At 45.8% G+C, this 24,704-nt stretch overlaps 1 protein-coding gene across 12 annotated transcripts in view; it reads left to right on the top strand.

Annotated features, from left to right (window-relative positions):
- LOC144477212 (uncharacterized) overlaps positions 1–24,704 on the top strand; it is a 541,837-nt gene that overhangs the window by 163,318 nt on the left and 353,815 nt on the right. For 6 of the 12 annotated variants that reach the window (XM_078194735.1, XM_078194734.1, XM_078194730.1 and 3 more), the window contains one exon: positions 13,398–13,523. The exons of the other annotated variants lie outside the window; for them this stretch is intronic. In XM_078194735.1, the coding sequence (XP_078050861.1) occupies positions 13,399–13,523 (125 nt within the window). In that variant the 5' untranslated portion in view covers position 13,398. The remainder of the gene's footprint in view (positions 1–13,397; positions 13,524–24,704) is intronic. 12 annotated transcript variants of the gene reach the window in all.

The raw sequence follows: 24,704 nt of genomic DNA, 5'->3' as shown, positions 1-24,704 counted from the left end.
CGTCGTTAGAGGGCTAAGCTTCAAGCCCAGTCATAGACACCGTGGCGCACTGTAGCCCCGTGTACATAAATACCTGCCGCCCCTAAGATGGTTTCCATTTCACTGTTCTGATAAGAGTGAGTAGATTTACCGGTCGTGTGTTCAACTCGGCCATTAGGATACGGTGTTACGCGAACAAGCGTGGGAGACTAGCGTTCGAGGCAATGTTACAACAATATGGAAAACCGAATTGCACGGTGCCCGGTTATATTGATACGGACGACATGTCACGGTTTCCATAACCGGATATGTTAAATAAATTGTCCGTTTGTTCGTTAGAATTTTTTGGACGATTTTGTGTGGAGTTTTGTGTGATTTTGGAACATGTTAGGTTATTAATTGGGTTATTAAGGATGTTAGGTTTTCCTCAGTTTTCTTCAATATTTTATCAACATTTCTTAAGCATTAAAATAGGCTTATCTATGGAAAAGAACATTGATTAGCAGCATGGACAATTTTATCTTATTTATTACGACGATTACTTTTACCTCTATGTTGTTAAATTATTCAGACATAATTGGGTTACTCATATCGGTTACATAAAATTAACAGCCCCTATGCATATAACGTTCGAACGTCATATTTAAATCTACAATTATGTCAGCGATAATTGTTACTTTTAATCTTATCACCGGAATATAAATGTGAAACTACAAACACAGAAAATTACATTTAAAATTTTCGACTTCAATTTCCAACTTTGCAATGTTAAAATATTATATCATTCAAGGTTATGTTTCTCGTTTCAGTACAGTGTACAATGTAAAACACACTGTGCTAAGTTTTAGATACTAAATACTTTGAATTAAATCGACTCAAAAGCCTCTATTAATTATTCCGCTTATAACGAATACTTAAATTAATTCTATTAAAAGGAATAGAAGAAACACGTTTGGAAAGAATTACTAAAAAGTCAACAACAATCCCCAAGCCTCCTTTATTGTCTCCTAATCAAAGAAATCCACCATACGAGCGCTAAATAGCTTTCGTCACAGTAACAACAGCAGTCTGCAATTATCGAGAACAAAGAAGGTACGTGCACAGAGCCGTAATCATCGGAAAGGTTCGTTGTCACGTAGATCGCGGATGCGTCGATCGGATCGAGTCGTACGTGATCGCTATCCGTCGATTGCCACCCCTGTCGGTTTCACCGTCGAAAGTGGAAGTCCATCGTAGATCGAGTGGCCGCGTCGCTTGCATCCCGTAGTTTCTTTATTTAAAACAACGGCCCCGTGGAAAGGAGCACAGAATTCCACGGATCGATCTCTTTATTCGCGCCACCCTCGATCGCGGCGATCGCGGCGCAACGAAAAATCACGGTTGTTTAGAAATTCCGAGACGGATCGGGCCGTGGCTCGGGTTTTATTCGCCTCTTGCTCTAAAACGGGCAGAGAGCCTCGGGAGAGGCTCGAAGGCCAGTCGCGTGGACGCTTTTAACTTCCATCGCGACGGAAACGCTCTTCTCGTAGCGCGGCTACGTGGAACGTGGCGAGCATTCGAGCATTCGAGCATTCGAGCACTCGAGCATTCGAGCACTCGTCCGGGGCAAATCCTCGCGTAAAATTGTTATTCAAGGTCCGGCGTCCTGGCGTCTCGATTCCCGAGGATGTCGAGGACTCCGGCCAGCCGATAAACGCGAGATCCGATTCCCAGATTAACTTCTCAGGGGGTTGGAATGCTGACCCGTTCGTTGGTCCCTCGGCCAAGATTTTCACCTTGTTCGATGCAATATGCAGCCACGGTCCTTCGTCGCGGGCCCTCCGTGATAGGAGTCACTGAAAATCATGGCCGATAAGACGGGATCATAACTGGCCGCGTCCGGTCTCTGCGCTGTTATGTATTTCCAATTTATTTGTCCCACTTTCGGGCGAAGATTAACGCTGCAACTGAATTGATTTATTATGTGCGACTCGGCTCAAGATGCAACGATTTAAACGCACGCACCAAGAAGAAAATTTATGAAGTCGAGAAGTAATTGTGTGTTAAACAATTAAATGCATTAGAATTCCTAAGTTCTGCGGAACGCTCTGCTATTATGTTAGGATCGTAAAGCATCTCTCTATTGTGATGAAATCAGACATTTTTCTGGCGTGTCGTAATTATACGACTATTGTATTAAAATCTCCTTTCGTCATTTTCGTTATCTCATTATATTTAGAAAAATGTGTGCTTGCCTTTTTAGTAAAATTACTAAGTTAAATTATATAAGAATTCTGCTATACAACGAAGAATACCTTTCAACAAATATATGTATTTATATCAAGCACATAATTGCTTCCAATGCTCTTAATGAATTTACAACATTCTTATCTTTTCGAATATTAATTTGGCAAACAAGTAATTAAAAAATTGACAATCTATTGAAGCAAAAATTGAGACAAATATCGCATCAAAGAGCACCCCATATTTTTCTAAAAATACCCTATGCATCCAATCAATTTACACTTCTTCGATTTTCTAGCTTCCCTATCTTAAAGTGCGTCCATTCGGAGTGTATACAAAGTTATTATAGTCCCAATAAATTGCACTGTTAAGTGTTCGCAGGTGCTTCATCGTAAACGTGCCTCGTTACATTCTATTTAACTTTTACACGTCGAGCGCCGCGACGGTCGCACATCAGCGACTCTAATTCATTACTCGTTTTCAAAATTTATTTCTATTGCTGTATTCGAGCGAACTAAATTTGACTAGGATTTTCAAAATGATTAAATTACCATCTAGTATGATAAATATTAGCTTTCTAGTCGTAGCTTCTTTAATTATTTTACTGTAATTTAGGGGTTGATTTTCAGTATTTAAGTTTTGATTTTCAGCATTCAAGTGTTGATTTTCAATACTCGACGTGTTACACAGAGTCGTGGTTAAAGAAATATCACAGATCTCCAGTCGCTATTGAGTTTAGGCGAGTCGCCCTCGTTCCCAAGTTTTGGTTCCAGCACAGACGAGGTTTTTGTTCCCGAGTACCCTTCCCGATCCATCCCGTGGTCGTTTCAACACATAATATCTCGAAAACCGAGCCGGCAACCCGACACTTTGCGGAAAGTAAGTTCCGAATGGATAAAAACTGTTCGAAGTTATGGGATAGGGAATGTCTCCGTGGCAGAGAGCCGCGTCTCTCGTCCCTCCCCACCCCTCCGCTCGTTCCCCGCCATCTTTAGACCACACCCTCGAACAGTCCTTTCATTCTGTCAGCCTCCGCAGTTTTAACTGATAGAAAGTATCGAGTCACGGGGAACCCCATCGACGCCTTGTTCCCCGACTCTCTCGACGCGATGGAGGTCCCTCGAAAAAAAAACACTTCCCCTTTATGCTCCGTTTATCAGGCCATGGGTCGCGGTCATGGGAAACGTCCGCGTCCGCTTGAGACACGTCGCAGACACACGGCGATCTTCTTTCGCTCTGTTCGATAAACCGTAACTATCCTTCCCTCGCAGGACACTCGACGAAAAAAAAAAACACCATGGAATCTCTGTTCAGGATCGTCCGAATTACCATAACAGACCCGAGGTTGGTCGTTGCTAGAACGAGGACCGTGTCGACGACGTTTTAATGGATTTTATTGCGCGCTGATGGACCGAGCAGTTTTGTCAAAGTCGAGGGAGCGTGATGAAAAACACTAATCGGATTTTTATTTTATCAGTTCGACGTTGTCCGAGCAAATTTTCTGATTTTTATAAAATAGCCCCACGACTCGAAATTTGCATAGAGATGGAAGATCTACTCTTTCAGGATAAAGATCGTGCGTATTTATTTGTTTATTCCTTGGACAAAGTCTTCTTACTTTGGGTAAATAAGGAATTTTATCTGAAAATAAGAGTGACGAAAGAATTAGTTAGAAGATTTATTTTTTGGACAAAGTCCATTTACATTGAATGAATTTTAATGAATGAATTTTATGCCAAATGAGAATAACTTAAAAAGTGAATACAAGGTAAATAAAATTTTAATAATTGAACCCAGGTAAGCGTATTAAAAACGATTTAAAAAAGATTAGCGATCCATAGAAAAAATTAATGTTTTCACAGTAATCATTTGAGGTTGATCATAATTTATTTATTCAATGTCTCTTATCTATCAGCGAGCGATACAGGACAGTGAAAAAGAGATTCTTTGCCCAGAAGTTTCGTATTATAATTTAATATAAGGAACTCCCATATCGCAGGTGATGCAATAAGAAACAATCGGAGATTCCCTAAAATGGCATCCTAAAATGACAAAACGCGCAGTATTTAAACAATTCATTTCTTGGATCGGATAAAAGTATATTATTTTAACAGCCTTAAATAGGGATGGAGTTGGACGACGGGAGACACGAATCGCTTGAAAGGTCCCGATTAAAAAATGAAGCAGCCCGGCGAACACTGGATTCCCAGGCCGGAGTAAATATCTCGGCCGTGGAATGGTCGCCATTTTTTTCCTCCGGGCCACGAGGAGATTTCGAAAGTCCCCGTGGCCCGGCCGACGTTCCCGAAAAAAATAAGACACCCGCATAATCGACGGCGCCGCGCAATCGCAAAAGTCCGGCGAGGAGCGAAGCCAGGCGAGAGGAGCAAAAGAAGCGCGGCCGTATGCAAATCCGGCGCGCAAACGTTCGGCCCTCGTTGCGAAGGGAGACGCGCGCGCGAGAGAGAGAGAGAGAGCAAAAAGGAGATACAGCCAGAAAGAGAGAGAGAGAGGGAAAAAGCGGTTCGATCGGGTATCCCGAGGGACATAGTTAAATAAGATTACTATGAGTAGCGCGGCAGCCGCGGTTCAGCCGCGGCGGCGTCGTAAAACGTTCTTTTTACGCTTCCGTTCGATTTTTAGCGTAATCCACGGACCGGTCGGCCGGCTGTCCGGTTTGCGGGGACGTCTCGAGTACACGGCGATAAGGCGATATCGATAACGACCGACGTTAGTCGCGATGTCGCTGAATTTACGAGCCCTGTCCACCGGAGCGACGGAGACGGCGGAGCCGGGTGAAACGGGGGGGAGAGGGACGGAGACGGAGGAGATTGGCGAGACAGAAAGTTCGGAGAGGAGTCGGGAGAGACAAGCATGGGCAAGATGGCGACCGAGGGGCGGAGGGTGGAGAGAGAGGACGACGAGGCGAACGAGAGAGCAAAGATTCTCGAAGCGCCTACGTAATTGCGTTGTGTACGGTTCATTAGTCTACTCGAGCCCGGACAGAGAAGCAAAGAGGAAGGCGACTGGAGGAGTAAGAGAGAGAGGGAGGAAGGGAGAGGAAGATAGCGGGAGAGAGAGAGAGAGAGAGAGAGAGAACGAAGGAGAGGCGAGCGTTTATTCGCAGAACCGGTACGCTCGTTATCCGTTCGGTGCCTCGTAATATTTTGCGATTCCCCGGGCCCCCCTGATCCCCTATCGCCGCCTCGAGCACCCTTAATTAGAAACTTTACTTTGCGCGTTTAAATGCATTACTCGCCGTAATGTTGCACAATTTATGCCCACGGGGGCTGTAACCGTACAACCTCCGGCGGACCATCCCCCCGGTGGAAAGGAACGCCGCGGACAAGCGACTCCGCCTCGTTAATCCGACGTTAATCGCCACGGCTCTCGGAGACTCGCGGGATCCGGGCCCGCGGAATCGGACACGCCGGATTCGCGAGCCTCCAGGAACGCTTAAAATGGAGCTCCCCCATCCCCGTCCCACACGGTAGGACATTTTTAACAATTTCGATCGCACGTCCGCCCGAATTTTCGAAGAACTTTTCGTCGCACCTGGCTTCGTGGATTTAATTCAATCGGTTTATTAGCAGGTGCGCGCGCGCGCATGAATTATTTATGCAGATGATACTGGACATCGGCAGCGTTTAGTCGACCTAAATGGACTGGGCGCGGACGATCATTTATTTTAGACCTCGTGGTTTTTATTTTATTCAGCTCCGTACAGTAAATTCCCGAGAAGCTTATGGAAATATAGAAACTGCATCCAGTTCATAGTACACGTAGTAAAGTTTAGACTTAATATACTTATGCAAATAGATACGGTTTATAAATCGATTTTGAAAATGTGTGTATAGAGGATTCTGTATATTTAAGGAAAATTAAAATCGTTGACGAGGATATAAAATTTTGTGATCTGAAAATTGCGAATAAAGAATTGTCTTATGACAGATACAGAAATTATTTGAAAATTCGCATTAGCTTTAGCAAATTCTATGTATAAACGATATAAAATAAGGAATTCGCAAAACAGAAATTACTCGGCCGACTTTTCGAGCATTTAACGAGTGTATTTAGAAAAAGGAGTCCGACCATGGGGAGCGAAGCTTTCGGTAATCCCATAATTTCCAGGAGCCGACGGACGAGACAACCCTCGCCCCCGAAATTCCAGGCGAGCCTCAAAATCTGATCTTCCCCTAAATCAGCGCGACTTTGTGCACTCATAGTTTCTCTGCAACTAACGAGAGGCCCCCATGTACCCGCGACAGATCCCGCAAATATTCTGTCGCGCGAAGTCGGCGTCCCCGTCCAGCCTTTGATCTCCGAATCAAGGGCCAATTGCTCGCATGCGCGGGCATAAATAGTGGATCATTCGGATCGCTCGGCGACGAGATAAATATCCCCGCGTCGCCGGCACTCGCGAAATCTCCGATTTCTCGTCGACGGGCGAACGCGTACGGGGAACGAGGCTCCATCGAGGACGACATCTCGGTCGATCGAGCCTCGCTTTGATCGAGCACGGTTCTGCGACATTGTACGTCGCTTCATGGAACGTAAATATTTCAGACTTTGATTAAATCTCGCGGCGCGAAGGAAAAAGCGGCGAGAACGTGGTACGAACATTTTTAACATGGAATACTTGGATTAAATTTGATATACTTGGATTAAATTTGAAATATTCCAACGAAATTACGATTTATCGAATGTCACGTACAGTTGTATTTTTAGCGACATGTTGTACATCATTTTCTATAGTAAAATTGATCGAAAGGATTTCGACAAATGAACCAGCAGGTCGTAAAATTCTCCGACAAAATCACGATTTTATTCATGTTTTCACGTTATTTGATTTTTTCAAAATTCTGAAATGGTAGATAAATTCTGCGAGCGGATTTTAAATCAGACTATCAAAACCTACAAGAAATTATGCGCGTTACGAAAAATCCAACTTCACATAGCATTGAATAAAACACAATTTTTAATATTTTAAATTGAATATAACTTTTTAAAGTTGAGATATGTTCCCGCTACGATTTTTTCACTCGTGCTGCAACATTTCGGTTTTGATGTAAAAATGTGATCATCGACTTACCTCGTTTCTATCAAAGGTTCTCGGAGTTCGTTTCGTTTAGAAGAATGGCTGGCTGGCGGCCAGCCAGCCGACCCGCCGAATCCTTTTACGTACTCCGCGACATCCAGTCTGCGGATCCGGCACAAGGTTTCGTCCTTCGAATCCGAGACTCTTGGTATTTCGATCGGAAATACGGCTGTGCGTGCGCGTCTTTCACCCAGGGCCGCCATCCGACCTAATCGAAACCTATCTACAGCCTCTCGCGCCGGTGCAATTTATTTTATCAGCGCTCGAACTCGCGGCAATGCCTCGCCGATCGCGGCCTCATGCCTCGCGGGGCAGCGAGCCTCGGCTATTTTCGCCATTGCGCCTCGCCGTTCGTTTCGGCAACGATCGGATAAATAGACAGCGTCGCGACGCGTCGTACCGTCTCCGGTTTTCTCGGGATCCGACGTTCGACTCGTTACGATCGAATTCTTTAGGGTTCCGAACTCGAATGTACTTCGAGCGGAGACCAGCGGACAAGATCCTGCGAATTTATCGTCCTGCGAATTTTTCAGAAGTCTGAGAATATTCTGAGCATTGTTAATCTTCTGTGGCAGCGGAAGGATTAGGTACTCACTTGTCATGTTTCAGGGGCTTCTTCAATTTTACTCTTGCCTCTGTTAATTTTATATGCACGAGGCAAAAACTTACAACGTATAGAAAGACATATTTTTCAATTATCTGACTACGAAGTATAATTATTTTATTCTCTGTCTTTGATGATCCCTTTTTAGAGATTTTGGTTATTGTCAAAGAGAGAGTTAACCCTTTGCTCTACGATTTCTTCCAGAATAATATAACAAGAGTTTATCAAGCTGCTTCAAGAATTAGAGAATCAATGCTAATGTAATTTATAATTACTATCGGGAATCCATCCGTCAATTACTTTTATGATCCGTAAAAATTATCATCGACATAAAAATTGTCCGAAGTAATTTACCTCCTTTATGATATCAGTTTAGTGCAGAGAGGGGTGAAGACAGTAGGAAAGCATTTACGTAACTAGTTGCATCACGGCCGTCGAACTCGGGAGTAATGAATAGATACCGGTCAGTGTTGCACTCGAGGCTCAATTATCGATTAGATGGAATAATTATTACACTTTCTAGTAACTCATAACTACACTTAACTACACGTATTTACCTGAAATTAAGTTGTAGTGCGTTTAAGTACGAAACGACCGGTTGTCGCAATAATTTTACACGTATCTGTCTTCTGCGTCTCGGTTATCGATTCATTAAATATTCCATATTTCGGAATTAGTAAGTGCGAGTGAATTTATTGATATATTACCATCTTTACGAATTTTTTAAATAATTACATTCACCAAAATTACGTGGAACAATCCTAATACGATAATCGATCGATTAAGATATTGATTCAATCATCGTCGATCAATTATTTTCTACGAGCGAATTTATAAAACAACAAATTTGCAAACCAATAATTTTAGTGCTAAAGGGAAGAGTTATCATTCTCAAAAAAATATCTGTACCACGCCAAAAGTGAAATGTAGGAGATCTAAGGATAAATATACGCCAATTTTAGGATATCGAACGCGAACAAAAATCGAGAAACGAGGGAATGCGAGAATCGATTCGAGCGTCAAGTAGAAAATTGAACGTGTGGATCGGATGGGTCGTTGATGACAGGCGATTCGGTTGATCGTTGACACTGAGTCAAGGGTGTCTCATGATCGGGGTCATCGCGTTAGCCCGCGGCACGAGGCTCATCGACGTTCCTGTCTGGCACTCGTCTCGCGGACCCCGGAAAGATACCCATTGCTCGTAAAGCTGGCAGCTTCCGTAATCGCTCGTTTCCTCGGTCGCTCGACTGGCTGCCGTTTCTACAATGTTCTAACGTGCGCGTATATTCGCTTTCATTCATGCCACGGCTGCCATACGACAGACAATTCCGCGCGTCCTCTTCTGCGTCGCCATACTCTTGATGCTCACCTTCTATCAGGCTCGTTCAACGTTCCCCTTTTAATCGTCTTAGCCTAATCTTTACATTGCCAGGTCGTATAAATTTATTTTCTCGTCCCCGTTGCTGCTGCACTTTTTCTGCATTTTTACTAGATTTTTAATTCGATCTTGATATAGTGTCATTATTGTTAGGAAATATCGTTCTAGATAAACTCAGTGATATAATGAAAATATTGATACTACAATTACTTTCTCAATTACTCTTTTAACCTTAACATAACCTCAACATAGCCTTGATATATATATATAAAAGATTCTGTAGATTTTGTGTTAATACAATTTATTTTGCGGCATGAAGCGAACAATCCATAATGAAAATTATAACGCTGTAAGACTCAATGAGATCCTTTCAAACGAAACTATAAGATGCGTCTGGTTCTTCCTTCGAACATATTCGCTGAGAAGGCTCGAATAGAGCCCTCCACCTCTCCGCACCCTTCCTGCGGAACCTCCGGGGAGCCTCGCAACCCAAAAGTTTCCAGAGAAGAAATTCTAGAGGCCGGAGGTTCTCGTTCGGCGAGAGGCTCGAGCTCGGACCAAAACAAACGGTTACGTGACCAGCGGTTTTTACGAGCAATAACATTTAGACATAGACGCTGGCCAGACGCTGGCCCAGTTAACGACAGCGGAAGGAGGCTTGGAGGCAGAAAAGGATGCGTGATTCATTCGGTGAGATCACCGACGGAATCGGCCGCTACTTGTTCCGTACCGTGGTTCCCGGATGAATTCTGAATGGAAATCGCGACAAGAAGGGGCCCGATCGGCCGGGATCGGTCATCACTGTCGCCCCGTGACGGCTTTAGAACGCATCGGGACGATTTACCGGCCGATCTTCCATTTTACGAGGCTCGTAGATCATCCGCAGCCCGGGCCCCGGCAATAATTCACGCGGGTCATTCGATCGCACGGACGGATCCGTGGGCAAACGGTGGTGTGTAGGCCTCGATCGACACGAGCCTCGAATCGCGCGCGACTCGAGCCGCCGAGTGGCTCCTGGGAGCGTGCTCTGCCTGCAGTGCCAATACGAGTCAATTATTTACTGATTAAACGATCCGGCCGGACGTTATGGATCGCCGCGAGGCACGCGTTGCGGCACGGGCCGCTTGGCTCCGATACTCGGCAGTCAACTTTGCCTTATGGCTTCCTGCGCGACTAGCAGGCAATTTGGAGATTGTAAAAATTAGCGAACGTTGGCAGATCCTGGGCAGTCGACGCGAACTTCTTTCCCGATAGGTCGTTCAATTGCAGCTTTTCCAAAGGCTTTACCCTCCTAAGAATTGGCAAATTGCAGCCAGTTGTCGAGAGTCGAGGAACCGCGTTGGAGCGATCGGTGCTGGCCTCTCGATCGTAGACAGCGAGGTGGAGGTTCAAGGAGACGACTGGAAGATTAGCATTGCGCAAAAGGAAATAACGAGAGACGCGAAGACAAATGGTGCAATTAGAATATTGTGACGCTCCGGAGGAAAACACAAATCTCCCGCGGACAGATACAGCTGTTTTATTATGCATACGTCGGTATTGTTTAAACAGGCGATTGCGATAGTGATTTGTAGCTCGGCGAACGGTTCGTCTGACAGATATTCTAGTCAACAATCGATTTATTGAATATCTGTCTGCGGATTCGACGGAATTGCTGACTCTCGAATCGGCTGTTAATGGTCCTAACGCCGTGACAAATATTCTTGGACAAACGCTAGGTTTCTCGAATGGTCCACACAATTCTGCTAAATATCTGGCGCCGCGCTGAAAGATACTTACGTCTCCTCTTCTGTCACATTTCTCAGCGGCATTCTCACGGTGCACGGCCAATAGCTGCGGCGAGAAGCGAACCCTGTCGCACGGGACCGAAGACAGAGGGGTGGTCAAGCGATTCGACGAGCTGCGAATCTTCGAACAGAGCGATCCGCGGCAGATGCTGCTTTGTAGCGAACGATCGATAAACGCAGCAGTATAGATAGCTCCTATGAAATTTAAAGAAGGACTGGTCTTCGAAACGGCGTCCAGCGAGGCAGTCCGCGAGGGCATTGCCGCCACTTTGCTTCGAAATAAGCGATCCCGCAACGGCGGCCACGGGCTACGAAGATCGCCGTCGACTTCAAACTTCCCCGACAAGCACCCCGCAAGTTTATTCCATCATCCAGGCGAGAAAGAACTATCAACGAGCCCGAATGGGTCGTATCGCTGCTGTCCCGGCGGTGAATTCAGGCGATTCCTCCGATCCGGGTGAATGGCGGGACCAGTATCCGGTGGCACAGTAAAAACGTGTTACCGGCGCTGCGTGGCCCCTTACAACGAATCGTCGCCCTCCTCCTCCTCCTCCTCCTCCGCCGCCGCCGCCGCCGCCGCCTCGGCTCCGGGGACCAAATAAAGCTAAACGGTCCCGTTTACGGCCGCCTATAAACTTTTAAGCGTTCGTAAAACGAGCGGTCGCGGGTTCCGCGACGCGAAACACCTGACGCGGCGAGTCGCGTGAATCACGCGGCCCCCGAGTGCTTCGTCTCACCTATGGTTCTGGATCGATGTCAAGGTCGTCGACGGACAGGCCGAGCCGGAAACGTTGCGCAACGGATCGTAAAAGACGCTCCCTCGCGTGGCTGCTGACGGCGTCTTCTCTTGCCGGCTACGAGAGGTCTTCGGAGGTGGTCTAGCCAGGGTCAATTATGAACCTGTTCGGGATTTATAGAGTGTCTTGGAATTTGGGACTAGCAGTTCCGAGGAGATTCGCGTGGCGAGTGGAGGATGGGGTTAATGCAGCCTTGATGCAGCTGGATGGATCCTATTGGTCCCAGGACACTTGAAGATCTTAAGATCATCTTGATAGTCTACTATGTTTTAGATTTCTATAGGACATCGATTAAGATCGTTGATTACTTTGGATGCTGAAGGTACAAGATTGTAACATCCCTGTGCAAGGGTTTACCAATCCAGTTCTTATGGTCTTAAGAAGCTAAGTAGATCTGTAGACCCTCGTGAAACGTTACTCAATACCCAAATCAATTCTCGCAAGAATTCCCTGTGCAGAATACCCTCGATCATCGACAGACATTCTATATAAAAATCGGGGACCCGTGGACAAAGGTCGCAAACGAACCATGCACCCAAAAATTGCAGGAACGCCAACAGTCGCGGGCGCCCAGAGATTCCCGCAGGTGATGACAGCGAGGACGTTCCGGTGTCGATGAGGATCGTCGCGGTGGCGTGTCGTTCACCAGGTTTACGATCGGCGCGGCGCGTTTCTTTCATTGAGCGTTGGCAGCGTAAGGTCAAGGTCGGTTGTCGGAAGCTGAAACGCGTCGGAAGGGTGGTCGATGTCGCGGGGCGAGCGTCGCGCCGTCGGAGGAAAAGGGGGTCGGCAGCGGCATGAGCTCTCGAGGCTGTTGGCCGCGTTTATCGCCTGTAAAACGGTTGACGAGGCCCCCCTCGCTCTCCTCTGCCTAATACGGGATCGTATAACCGCTCGCGCGGAGAGTCGGCGTGTACAACGCGGCGTGTCTCACGTCTGTCTTAACGTGACGTCACACGGTACACACCGTGGAACGAGGAACGGCCCCGTGACCTATCCCAATCCGGACGGGTGTAAAGGCAGGCCAATATAAACGAACGTTTACAGGCTCGTTACATTTTTATGGGCTCGACGCCGCAACTACGCCACTACGGCCATCAACGGAATGTCGTAAACCATCAACCAGCTCCCGTCTCTCTCTCTCTCTCTCTCTCTCTCTCTCTCTTTCACTCACTCTCTCTCGCGCCCTCTCCTACTCTCTCTCGCTCCCTGCAGGTCGTTCTCTAACCCCCCTCGCGCGGTCTCGGTCCCTCTCAGGCGGCTCTTCCTCAGGCTCGTTCTTCTCTCCACGGTCACCCTTAACGTCTCCCCCCTCGAGAGCCCCCCCCTCCCGTGGAAGCGCGACCTCCACCCACCCCGGTGTCTGCCCCTTCCTCCCGGGGAACCCGGGGGCGCGTGGCATTTACGCGCTCCACTTCCGGTCCCTGACGTCACGCCGCTCGTAGAACACTCAGGTTACGTCACTTTATTGACTGCGATCATAAAAGTTTTTACACGCGCCCTCTTTATCGTCCTCTCTCTTTCTCCAAAGAATGCAACACCCTCCTCTGGCCTCCTCCGGCTGCCACGGCCTGTTTCACGCCTGGTCCCGAGGTCGAGCAACATTTACGAGCCGACTCTTCGCGCCATTACGACTCCCCCGTGTCTTTAAACCACGGTAAGTATTTGTTTTTATATAATCGCGTCGTTTCGGACCGAAACGACGCGCGCCGTTGCTCTGATTCTTTATCGAATCTACCCGCGCGCGAGAAGTTTCTGTTGCCTCGAGACCGGCGGGATATTTTCCAAGGGAATTTCTGTCCACGATCCACCTCCCCCCCCCGGGGGCGAAAGCAATTTCTTTCCACGGAGGGAAGTTCTGTCTTCGCTGTACGGCCGGCGAAGTTCGTCAGTTTTCATCGCGCCACGGCCATTTTCCCGTTTTCCCATCATATTTCCCCGAGCGTCGCCGGTAAACGCTTCTCCGGCGTTGTTGCGTTGGTCGCCGCCGCGCGCCGCCATTTTGCGCCGAGCCCCACCCCCGGGCGCCGATTGGTCGGTCGCGGCGGCCATGATGATTCTCATTAGGTAATTTATGCCTGGAATTCATAATGGCCGGCCGGCCGGCAGCCAATCGCGACCCTCCGGCCGGCGGCCATCATGAAAAGGGACGAACCTGCGCTCTGGCGGGCGTACTCGCAACTTTCGGCTTCGTTTTCCCACCGGTAGATGGCTCGACCGCTTTCAACCGAGGGTTAAACCTCCCCCCCACGAGGGATAAATCATTTTTTCCGATGCCGGTTTTACGAGCGTTCGTTAATGCGCCGCTTAATGGGCCCGAGCGCAAGAAATTCATTACAGCGACGATGAATGAAGTCGCCCCGTTGATATTTCTTCGATTATACGGCGGCCGTCGCGCCGGCCTACCGACGACCCGACGAATCGCATCTTTAAATGAAATTGTTATTTATGCTTTGTAAATTACTACCGGCCGTATTTCCTCGCTATTTATCTCGGGCCCGGCTCGCGCGGACGTTAATCGACGAAATAGGACGTTACCCGGCGCGCTCCGGCTCCTTTATGCACACGTCGGAGCGACGCGATCGAGTAACTGCAATCGCATTCGAGCGATCGAGAACTTTGTTTCCATTTTTCTTTCGCTTTTTTTTTTCTTTTTGTGAAAGCGCTCGTCCAGCATCGCGATTAAAACGACCGCGCGGGAATTACGCGTTTGCGAAACTTTTGCGTCCAGGCTCCGCGAGATCCTCTCGTCGAAAGTGCGAAAGCGTTTAACGTTGCGAAATTGGCGAGGCTTTATTTATGCACTGCGACGCAGCAGACTATAATTCATCTGTCCGATGAAGCACGGATTTCTCTCTGGTTGTCATACGTAGAGCTATAAATTCGTGCGAATGCACGGATTCCATCGATTTCTACTTTCCAAGGTTCATTTCTTTTCAGCTTATTATCATTAGACCATATAATATCATATATTATATGGATTTCATGCATTCATGACAGAAATGCATACGTCAAATTTCAAACTGTAAGAAGATTATCTAAAAATACTATTTTCCATTGATTGAGATCGTTGACGAAAGAATGAAACCTATTTTTATCTGTTCATTTCAATCCAGACAGACAAATTTTATTTTGCATAAAACTCTGTTATTCGCGTCTAGAAATGTTATTGGAATTCGACTGCTCGCATAGTTTATCCCTCCTCGTTTTCACTTATTTATTTGTAAATCTAGAAATCCTCTAATTTATGCAAACGATTGCGTTTCATTGATTTAAACTGCTCGGCCGAGTCGTATTTATTTCCCGATGCTAATTTTTGGTCGCGGGATCACGCTGCACGACCACGAGCTCGTGTATCCTCGGTCTCGGTTGGGCCAGCTGTGAAAACGCGTTTAACCTTTAGCTCATCCGACTCGTAAATCTCCGCCGTAAAAGAAAAAGAATAGAAATCGGCCAGATTCTCATCCGCGGGGCTCGCGTTTAGTATCATTAAGAACGATTTACGGCACGCGTTGGAATCGTTCGGCGAGCGGACCGACGCCGCGGCGAAGAAAAATGTCTCGCTTCCTGTCATCGTGTAATGTTCATCTTCACGCCTCTTTCATTCGTTATTGCCCGCGCTGGGAAACATTCGCGGTTTGCGAATACAAAACGCGGCGCAACGTTAAGTGGTCGACGCTTCGGGCTCGGATCGGAAATTTAATTGCCAGCGTAACTCATCGATAACATCTTAATGAACGGGGCAGACTCGGCGATCGAACTTTTTACAAGCAACGCGCGGAACTGATTAGCATTAATTCGCCGGCGATCTCCTGGTTACGAATTGCCCGTGAAGATCGAGAGCGAAACAACGACGGAGGAAATAATACCCGCGATACTTTGATGCAAACAGGATGCTCGCTTAAATATGATTTTTATGTGGAGTTTAATCGAACGTTTGTTCTCTTATCGAGTAATCTGATCGTTTCTAATTTGATGCGATGTTGTCGGGCGATTGCGGCAATTGAAATAAGAATTCAACGATGCGAACAGTTTGCTGAACGTGTATATCGCTTTATGCTCGAGAATTTAAAAATACGGGAACTCTAGAAATAATTTCATCTTTGAAAAATATACGGTGTAACATGTTTTTCGGTGCATTTTTCAGTCAGACTTAAAATATAGTAGCCAATGATTGCAACAAAGTCCTAAAAATAGAATAATCCAACGCTGTAAAGAACGCGCTCTTGCGAAGCATTGCGGAGTTGAAGATCTCGCGAGCGTGCCTGTAATTGTGAGGTCATCGATATCGGTCAAGGGCAGGAGGTTATGGACGTGACGTCATCTAATAAATTCGGCTATCTATTAGATACAATAATAGCCGACCTTCGGACATATCTGGACTGGGAATACAGTGCTTGGAATAATAAATACCGATTTCGCTGTGCCAAAGAAAAGAGAATCCAAAACCAACCAGACCCAACCACGAGAAAACCTTTCGTGGGAGATATTTTATTATCTTTTAACAAGATACACGTTGAAACAACTTCCATTACAATAACGATAAAAATTTCAATCGTGGGTGAACGAGCATAACGCTCGATTTTTTAACTTTCACGGCAAAAAGTAGAACGAAACCAGAAAGCCGATATAAACGATCCGCGGAGCCGAGACAACGCCAGATGGCGTCACCGGCATCCTCCGGTTAAAAAGCAGACCCGGTTCCCAGCCGGACGGACTGCCATAGCAACCGAACCGACCCAGTCGAGCCGAGCAAGATCGCCGCTACCCTGAACGCGCAATCCCCGATAAAACCAGCCGCTCGATCGAACAAAGTAAACAAGAAGCGCAATCGCGGGGCTCGCACGAAAATTGCCGAAACCACTTCCAATTAAAATAAGCGGGCGCATGCAAACGAGAATGTGGATAACGCCGCGGGATAACGCCCCGCGGCTCGGCCGGGACCATTTTTCAGCTGCGAGCAGACTCGGAAGACGTCCCTCGCCTCACACGTCGGCCCAGCTGCGTTCGCCGGCAACATTGTGCGCGCTTCTTTCAACGGGAAATAATGAGCAAAGCCCGCGATACGTCTCGATAATAAGATTCCGTGGGTCGGCCGAGCTCGCTCGTGGAAGGTGCGAGGGAGGGGCCAGAGGAACGTGCACGGGAGAGTTTCGCAAACGGGGCCCCGAGGATCGGGGACAGTTTCGAGGGTCGGGGCGCGAGGGACCCGGTGGCCTTATCCGCTCGGGGCCCGGATAATTATGTCGGTGTGTTTATTACAGCCGGTTGGTTATCCGCCTCTGTTCCTGATCAAACCAAAAAACGAGCAAACCGCCAGAAAGGAGGCTGTCGCGCGTGGAATTCTGATGGCCGGCCGGCCTGCCCCCCTCGTTTCGACTCTCGCACGGGGCCCCGTACCTGGAGAGGAGCCGCAAAATCGAGCAAACCGACCGCCAATCGATTCCTTATTATAATTTCTCCTGGCGCGGCCGCCGCCGGATTTCTCTCCTCTTTTCTCTTCGTCGTCGTCGTCTTCTTCTTCAGCTTCTTTTTCCTCTCTGCGTCCACCTATACCCCTTCCTTTTGCTTTTAATTTTTCTGCTTCTAACTCTTCTGCTTCTAACTCTTCTACTTCTAATTCTTCTACAATTACCTTTCTTCTGCTTCTAACTCTTCTACTTCTAATTCTCCTACAACTACTTTTTGTTCTGCTTTTATTCCTCCCTCTGCATCCCCTATTTTCCCATCATCTCTCCCAATCCTTTCTCCAAACCCGCGGCGATGCAAATTCGACGATCTTTGTTGCAATTCAAGAGGCAAGCCCGGCATGCCGGCACGGCGGCTCCTCTCACGGCCAGCCGCGGCACACATTGTCGATCGATCGCCGGTGCTCTCTCTCTCTCTCTTTCTCTCTCCTCTCTACCGTCTCGTTTTTTAACCCCTCGGAGCGCGCCGCCGGGGTGTGGCTCGCCACTTCTCCGACGGCTGCGCCCGATCTACCGTATAAAGAAGCGATTTTTCCGAGACCCTCGAGATCAACGGGGTCGGGGGCACCGCTTTCTCGAGGTGAGCGCACTCGCCGGCGATGCTTCCCGGTTGAGAGGGTTGCCGGCAAGGGTTTCTTCTTGCCTGGGCTCCGAGGGCTGCCCACGTCCTATACGGCCATCCTCTACCTTACCTCTCGCCGGAATTACGGTGCATGGTTAGTCGGGATTTTAAGGAAAAGTAGTTGGCTGGGAATGGCGTTTAGTTGGGAATCGTTCTTTGAGAGGTTGTTTCGAAATTGCTGAGAGAGCGGAGGTTCTTCCTTTTGTAGGGAATTATTTCGGACCGCGGGGAGAAATTGACGGAAATGGTCGGGAATACTCGAATGATCTGACGTTGAAATATTAGTTTAGTTACAGGTGATACGGTATTCGCGAAAATTGTTAAAACTTATTTAATTGCTGAGTTGAGAATTGCATGCACTTGTGACAAAAATAAGTCAGAAGAATTTTAATTTACTGTTACAGTATTTTCAACAATATAAAATAGCCAAGATTGAAAATAAATTTGTGTTTAATTCCTAGATATTACTAATATTCAGATTATAATAAATTAGAAATAACATGGTATATTTTCTGCAATATGTAACAGCTAGAAATGTGACATTTATATCTTGATTACTTTATCTTGCTCTAGACTTTATAAGTCTAATCATCACAATCCAGCGATATTTCACTACTAAACTTAATATGACGTAGTTAATTTAACAAATATTTATTACAATCAGCACACTAATTTGATTTCCAATCTCTACATACATTTTATTAGCTCAGAAAACAGAGCAAACAAACCTGTTTCAGTAAAATGGTGGTCAATGGAACAAAGAATAAAAATTGTAGAGGAATCATGTATGAATAATCCAACCAACGTTAATGAAAACAGTGACTAACAGAACCAAGAATAAAAATTGTTACAATATTCTATATGAACGTTTCGCCCAGCGTTACCATTCGTAGACAAAGCGACAACAAGTGGACGAAACGTTCTTTCGTGGGAGTGGAAAAAGAGGGTTCACCGCGCAGGCGTTCCTCGTGCTGTCTACGACCTTAACCCAGACCTAAGTCAAAGTTAATTCGGTCTTAATCCGGCTTCGACGTCAATGCACCACGCAACAGATCGAAATAAAGCAGGTTTCCTGTCTACCAACTCTTGGCGCTGGCTTTACGTCCTCGGGGTCGGATCGTTCAAGATCGCGTTGACACTTGCTTCGCTCTGTCTACCAGCGGAACGGCGTTTCGCTAGCCTCCCAACTCCGCTAAAAATACATTCTCACCGTTTCCGTAATCAACAATCGACGCGACGACATCCGAAAATATTTGGAATTCCGAATTTCGTGAAACGAGAATTAAATTCGCTACGATTTAGCGAACAGCGATGGAATCACTTGCCAACGTAAATAACTTTGTACGATTCGAAGTTGTAAAAATCAGACGACAAAGTTGTCAAAATTCTAGCAAGAGGAAAGATCTACGAAACCGATTCAGTTGGAAGCCGAACAAATTTAATAAACAACGAAATATTGTCAAAGATGATCGAAAAGTTCGTCGGTAGAAAGGCTCCGTAAATCGATTTTTAATTTCACGTTTATGGTCGGCCGGGTGTCTATAAAGTTCGTCGAGCCGTGTCCAAATTTCGTACGCGTCAGTCAGTCGTTCGAATTAAGTGTCTCGCGACTATAAACGGAAAGGTTTTATCATAAATTTCTCGGCTGCGAATGGATTATTCGATAAATTCGACGCTTGTCGGATGCGTATTCGAAAATTTCTACGGCCGACCGTATGATTTCTCTCGCGACGATATCTTATCCTTTAAAAAAAAGTGAAAGAGAAGTGTCTCGACGTCGCGCCCCGTTGAGAGTAGCGACAGGTTGGAATTTATGGCACGGAAACCGTTCTGGCCCCGGGGTAAACCTACCCCCGAGCGTTTTTCTTCTTCATCCATCGCCTGAGACAATGACATTTCGTTTCTCGCGTCTCCTGCGTGGATGTCCTTATTCCTGGGATCTTTTGGGAAAATGTCAGCTGCGTCCAGAGCCACGCGAAGCCATCCTGGGCGACGAAATTCTACGTAGCGAGCATTTACACCTGTTCATCGAATTCCCATTTTTATACGATCATTCAATTTTCTGAAAATCAATTTCGTTTCTAGAAATATTAACAGAATTTACGCAAGCAATTTTATCTACAATTCTCTTGCCTTTATATCTTCATATAAATATCTCTCTATATTATTTTAATATAAATACCTATCTATATTATTTTCATATAAATACCTTAATACAAATATCTTTACGTTATCTTCATATGTATATTCCTCTTTTATATATCTCTTCCGTGGCATCAATTTTTAATATTATTCCACCAATACTTTCAAGGCTATACAATGGCGACAAGTGGAAATTTAGAAATTCTAAATTATAATCTTACGTGCGCAAAATTAGCAGCTTAGTGATAGCAATAAAGTGGCAAATAAGGCGTGGGGAACTGTTGGGTAGCAACCTCGTCATCGCCATTGCAGCAAGGTATGTATTCCGGTCAGGCGCAGGCCACGCGTTCCCCGAGCGTCGTCGTTCGCAACGTTGTTTCGGCTGGCCGTGTTTGTCTGGAATTTATTCGCGTAAACGTATAAATTAGCGACGTGTCGCGGAGCTGAAAATTTACGGGGCAACCCTCGGCTCGGCTGGGGGGAAGCCGGTGTCTTCGATTCCGGGCGTGGGACCGTCCCCTTCGACGGAATTGGTAATTTAGGGAGACCCTTATTCTCCCGCAAGGATTGCATGTAAAACGCTTCTCGCGATATAAAGCGCGCCTTCCGAGTGGAAACGGTCTTGTAAGGCCCTTCGTTTAACCCTTTACGACCCGCGTCTATTCGAAATAATCCACCCCCACCCTGTACCACGAACAATTGCTATACTCCTCAGTTTTATCCTCGCGAATCCTCGCAAGCGTGGAGGCTGTTAAAGCGGCAAAAATTAAGCAACTTAGATCCGAGCAGCAGATAATCTTCCTCGCAACAAATTGTTATAATTACATCGTACTATTAATTGTTATCATCAATCGTAATTGTTATCATCAATCGTGATTATTATCATCAATCGTAATTGTTATCATCAATTTCTCTGTAGCGTGACAGAGTGACGAGATAATTGAATGGCTATCACGGGAACCATTTTTTCATATCGCATTTGCATGCCGCACGAGCACGCAATAAAATCTGTGATGCAGTTAAATAGATCTCGATGCTTTAATGAAGCGTGAAATTGATCCGGGTATTTGAATTTATGATCGTATAAAAAGATCTCTGTCGTTTAGATGTAAAAAATGCGCGACTCGATGCCACTTTATTTACCAAAACGTCTTATACATTACTTCTTCGTAATAAAAAATATGTTTTACTGTGTTTTAGTCGTCACATAAAAGAAAATTCAATCTTTTATAAACATTAGAATGTTATTTATCATTTCATATACAGAATCTGAAAAGAAATCCTGTCGGTTGCATAAACGTCAGAGTTACAAAATTAGAAAATATGCGCAATGTTTAAAAAGTGATTTAACGATTAGGCCACGCATATGTTCACGAAAGTATCCTTTCGACGCCCAGCAAAAATCGTAGCGTCGTTTCTCAAAGAAGGATTTACGTGCTCGCGCAATCCGCCCAAGAATATTCCGCAGGGAGGGGAAAGAAAGGATTGAGGGGCGGAGGGGTGGGTCAGTTGACACGTAACTCAATACGAGCGCGTCTTGTTTACGAGGTTATAAAATTACGGTTGCCGATGCTCGAACGTGGAGCGGAACGATCGGGCGGGCAGGGCGCGTGCACACGCTCGGAAATTTCGAATTGTCCGTCCGGTCCACGAATATTTAACGCGAGCCTCGGATTTCAGTGTCGGGGGTGGCAGAGAGAAATCTCGGGGACACGTTCCGAACCCCTGTCGTTTGCGGACCGTGTGTACAGTCGAGGACCTCCGACTCGAATGTATGTTCTCTCGAAATTTATTTAACCCTTGGTAGATCGCGAGGAAACCCTTCACCGGGTTTTATAATCATTTATTGAAACGTCTGCGTCGTTTTTATTCGAGGAAGTGGCTCCAATTTCGGGCGCAATAGGAATTCCGATGGGTGCATTGTTCAATTTTTTATTAAATTGTTGAAGAAATATATAGACGTGTTTGTTAGATAGTTACGAAATTATTTGTTAGTTCTGCGATATATTTATGAGGAAATTGCGAAATATATCGTGCAACCCTTGTAATATAATTTATTTTAGAACATAACCGCTGGGGTTGCTGGTGACCCTAATAAATTGCTAATTTGTTTGCAAACGTTTAAATAAATAGTAAATCTTCGATATAAATAAATAGTAAAATTTGCACTTGAAAAATAGAAATGGATGGTTCCAGATAAAAAATATACTCTACGGCTTGAAAAATATTCAATAATCAAATAACTACACGTCTTCGCTGCAAAAATGAACAGAAAATTCTGACATTCTATCAAGAGTGCGGCTACCTTGCATAAAGAAAGATTAGGGATTGGAAAGATTGAGAAGCTGATCCACAGGATTGTGTCTCCAAGGATGAAAGATTTTTCCATCGTGGTAAAGCCTATCGGCTTCCGAAGAAGCGCGAAGTTGCCTGGACGGGAACCTGTCGGTCGATCGAAAAAATGATCGAGGCTCGATCGTTCAACCCGATCCGATTCAAGAATCGCTCGCACGTGCCTGGTATCGGACGGTTTATTGGCAAGCGGCCGGCTGCTCATCCAACATGGCGCATCTACCTGCCAGCTAATTGCCCAGTTTAGAAAGAACGTGTGCCAGCTTTTATCTGCGCCTGCACGGGTTCGTGATGGGAATCGCGATCGCTCGGGGATCACAAAATATATTTAACTATTTTATTCACTCGTTCGCTCGCCTATTAACTCGCTGGTCCCTATCGTTCATACCTGTCAGGTGTGGCGCGGCGTTACAGCGGAATGAGGAAATGGATAAATTGCCCGGGACAGGTGTCCCTTGAGTGCTAATTAAACGGTTCGCCGTGTCCTGCAATTTTATTCTGGGTCCTTCTATAAATAATCGTTTTAAGTCTTTTATAAATGACGGTTCTCGTGTTGCAATATTAAGCATGCTTAAGGATGGATACAAAAAAATGTCCACAGAATTTTGAGCATATTTTATTTTCACACGTATCCACAGGTATTATTTAACAGTGTCGTATGAAAGAAAAATAATATTAATAAAACTTCATTTTCATGGATAAAAATTGACCCACCCTTAAATAGATCTTGAACCTTCTAACGCCTTCAGCATCTTATGCTTAGCACAAATAATTCTATAAAATTTCTATGTAAATTCTGAACGAAATCTATCGCTTTTGTTCCAACAAGATGCACGATTTTAAACACAGAAGTTCCTTTCCCTTTGCCTGAAAAATTCTGTTCCCCTCGTCTAGAAAACTCTACGATAGCAATTCGTGATTCGCAAGCGTTCGATTACGGCAGAGTCTCAGTTCCGATCGCGGGCCGTTTAAAACAATTCAAGGATCGAAATGAGATCGTTATCGGGAGGTCCGCAAGGACCGAGGACCACCGTGTATCTCTGTTCTCGTAGCAGAATTCCACGGCGAATTCCCTTCATTCGATAGGATAACGTATCACAGCGTCCTGTTGCGAGGACAAGCAAACATAGGCATAACTTCGGCTGTCTTATGGAGACAGGAAATATCGGTCCCCAGGGCGTGAGCAGACAGGTACGTGTCCCCTCGTGCTTCTACGACCTAGACACTCCTCGGGTTCCTTGGGAACACGTCGGGGGAATGAACTCGATCCTCTAACGTTGCGCCAGAAAGGGTAAACGTCGAGAGACTGCGAACTTGCTACCCTGAAACAGAGGATCGCCGGCTGAACGTATCGTCAAAATTCACAAATTTCCCGCGACTTGCCCAGTGCTTCCTCTTCTTCAGTTACGCGCGAGAATAAATTATCCGCTGTTGTTAATCTTAATCTTAATCTTAAGTTAACTGTTACAATCTGGTTGAAAAGTTCATAGGTTATAGTGATGAGATTGCTGAGAGTTGAATATAACACTTTTAGAATATATATTATTTGATGAAGAATATGAATTAAATAGCTAGCTATTTTTCTCGAGTATAGTCGTAGTAAAATAATGGTAACATATTGTGTTATGATGAATATACTCGTAAAAAAGCATTTATCTGGTTGAAAGAAGTTATGTTTGACTTAGCTGAGCTATTCTAAGCGATGAGCTAGCATAAGTGGGCAGTTCTTAATATGTTTATTACACATTAGGGAACCTTATGGGTATCCTGAAAATGACACTTTCTAAAGTGATTCTTGTCCAGTAGATTTTTCGATTTTTTCGATATGATCTATAACATTGCTTCTTGATCTTCTAGACGACTGTATCATAGATCTCTAAGCCAGATGTAATAAATACCTGCTATAATATAGTCACTGCCAAAACCGAGAATTTCGTTCTGAAAAATGCAGAAGGTGGAATCGCGGTCGAAGAGGGGTAGCTACAAGATGGCGGTCCGGGTTCAACGCACCTGTGCAGGCGGTCTGCGATGATTTGGTCGATCGACGACCCAATTTCCTGCCCGGAACGGAAGGACCCGCAAAAAGCCCGTTTTACGATTATTACGTGTTCCATCGTCGCGTATAAATAGAGGCGCTTGGCAAACCGGCGCTCCACATACTCGAGGACGCTGTCCTAAATCATGCTCTTCCGCGTCACGCGGCCAAACTTACTCCGGTCTCTCGTTATCGTGATTTAACCCCGGGGGCCGGAAC

This window comes from Augochlora pura, chromosome 11 (genome assembly GCF_028453695.1).
Source record: "Augochlora pura isolate Apur16 chromosome 11, APUR_v2.2.1, whole genome shotgun sequence".
Taxonomy (NCBI): domain Eukaryota; kingdom Metazoa; phylum Arthropoda; class Insecta; order Hymenoptera; family Halictidae; genus Augochlora; species Augochlora pura.
This window is presented reverse-complemented; position numbering and strand designations above follow the sequence as displayed.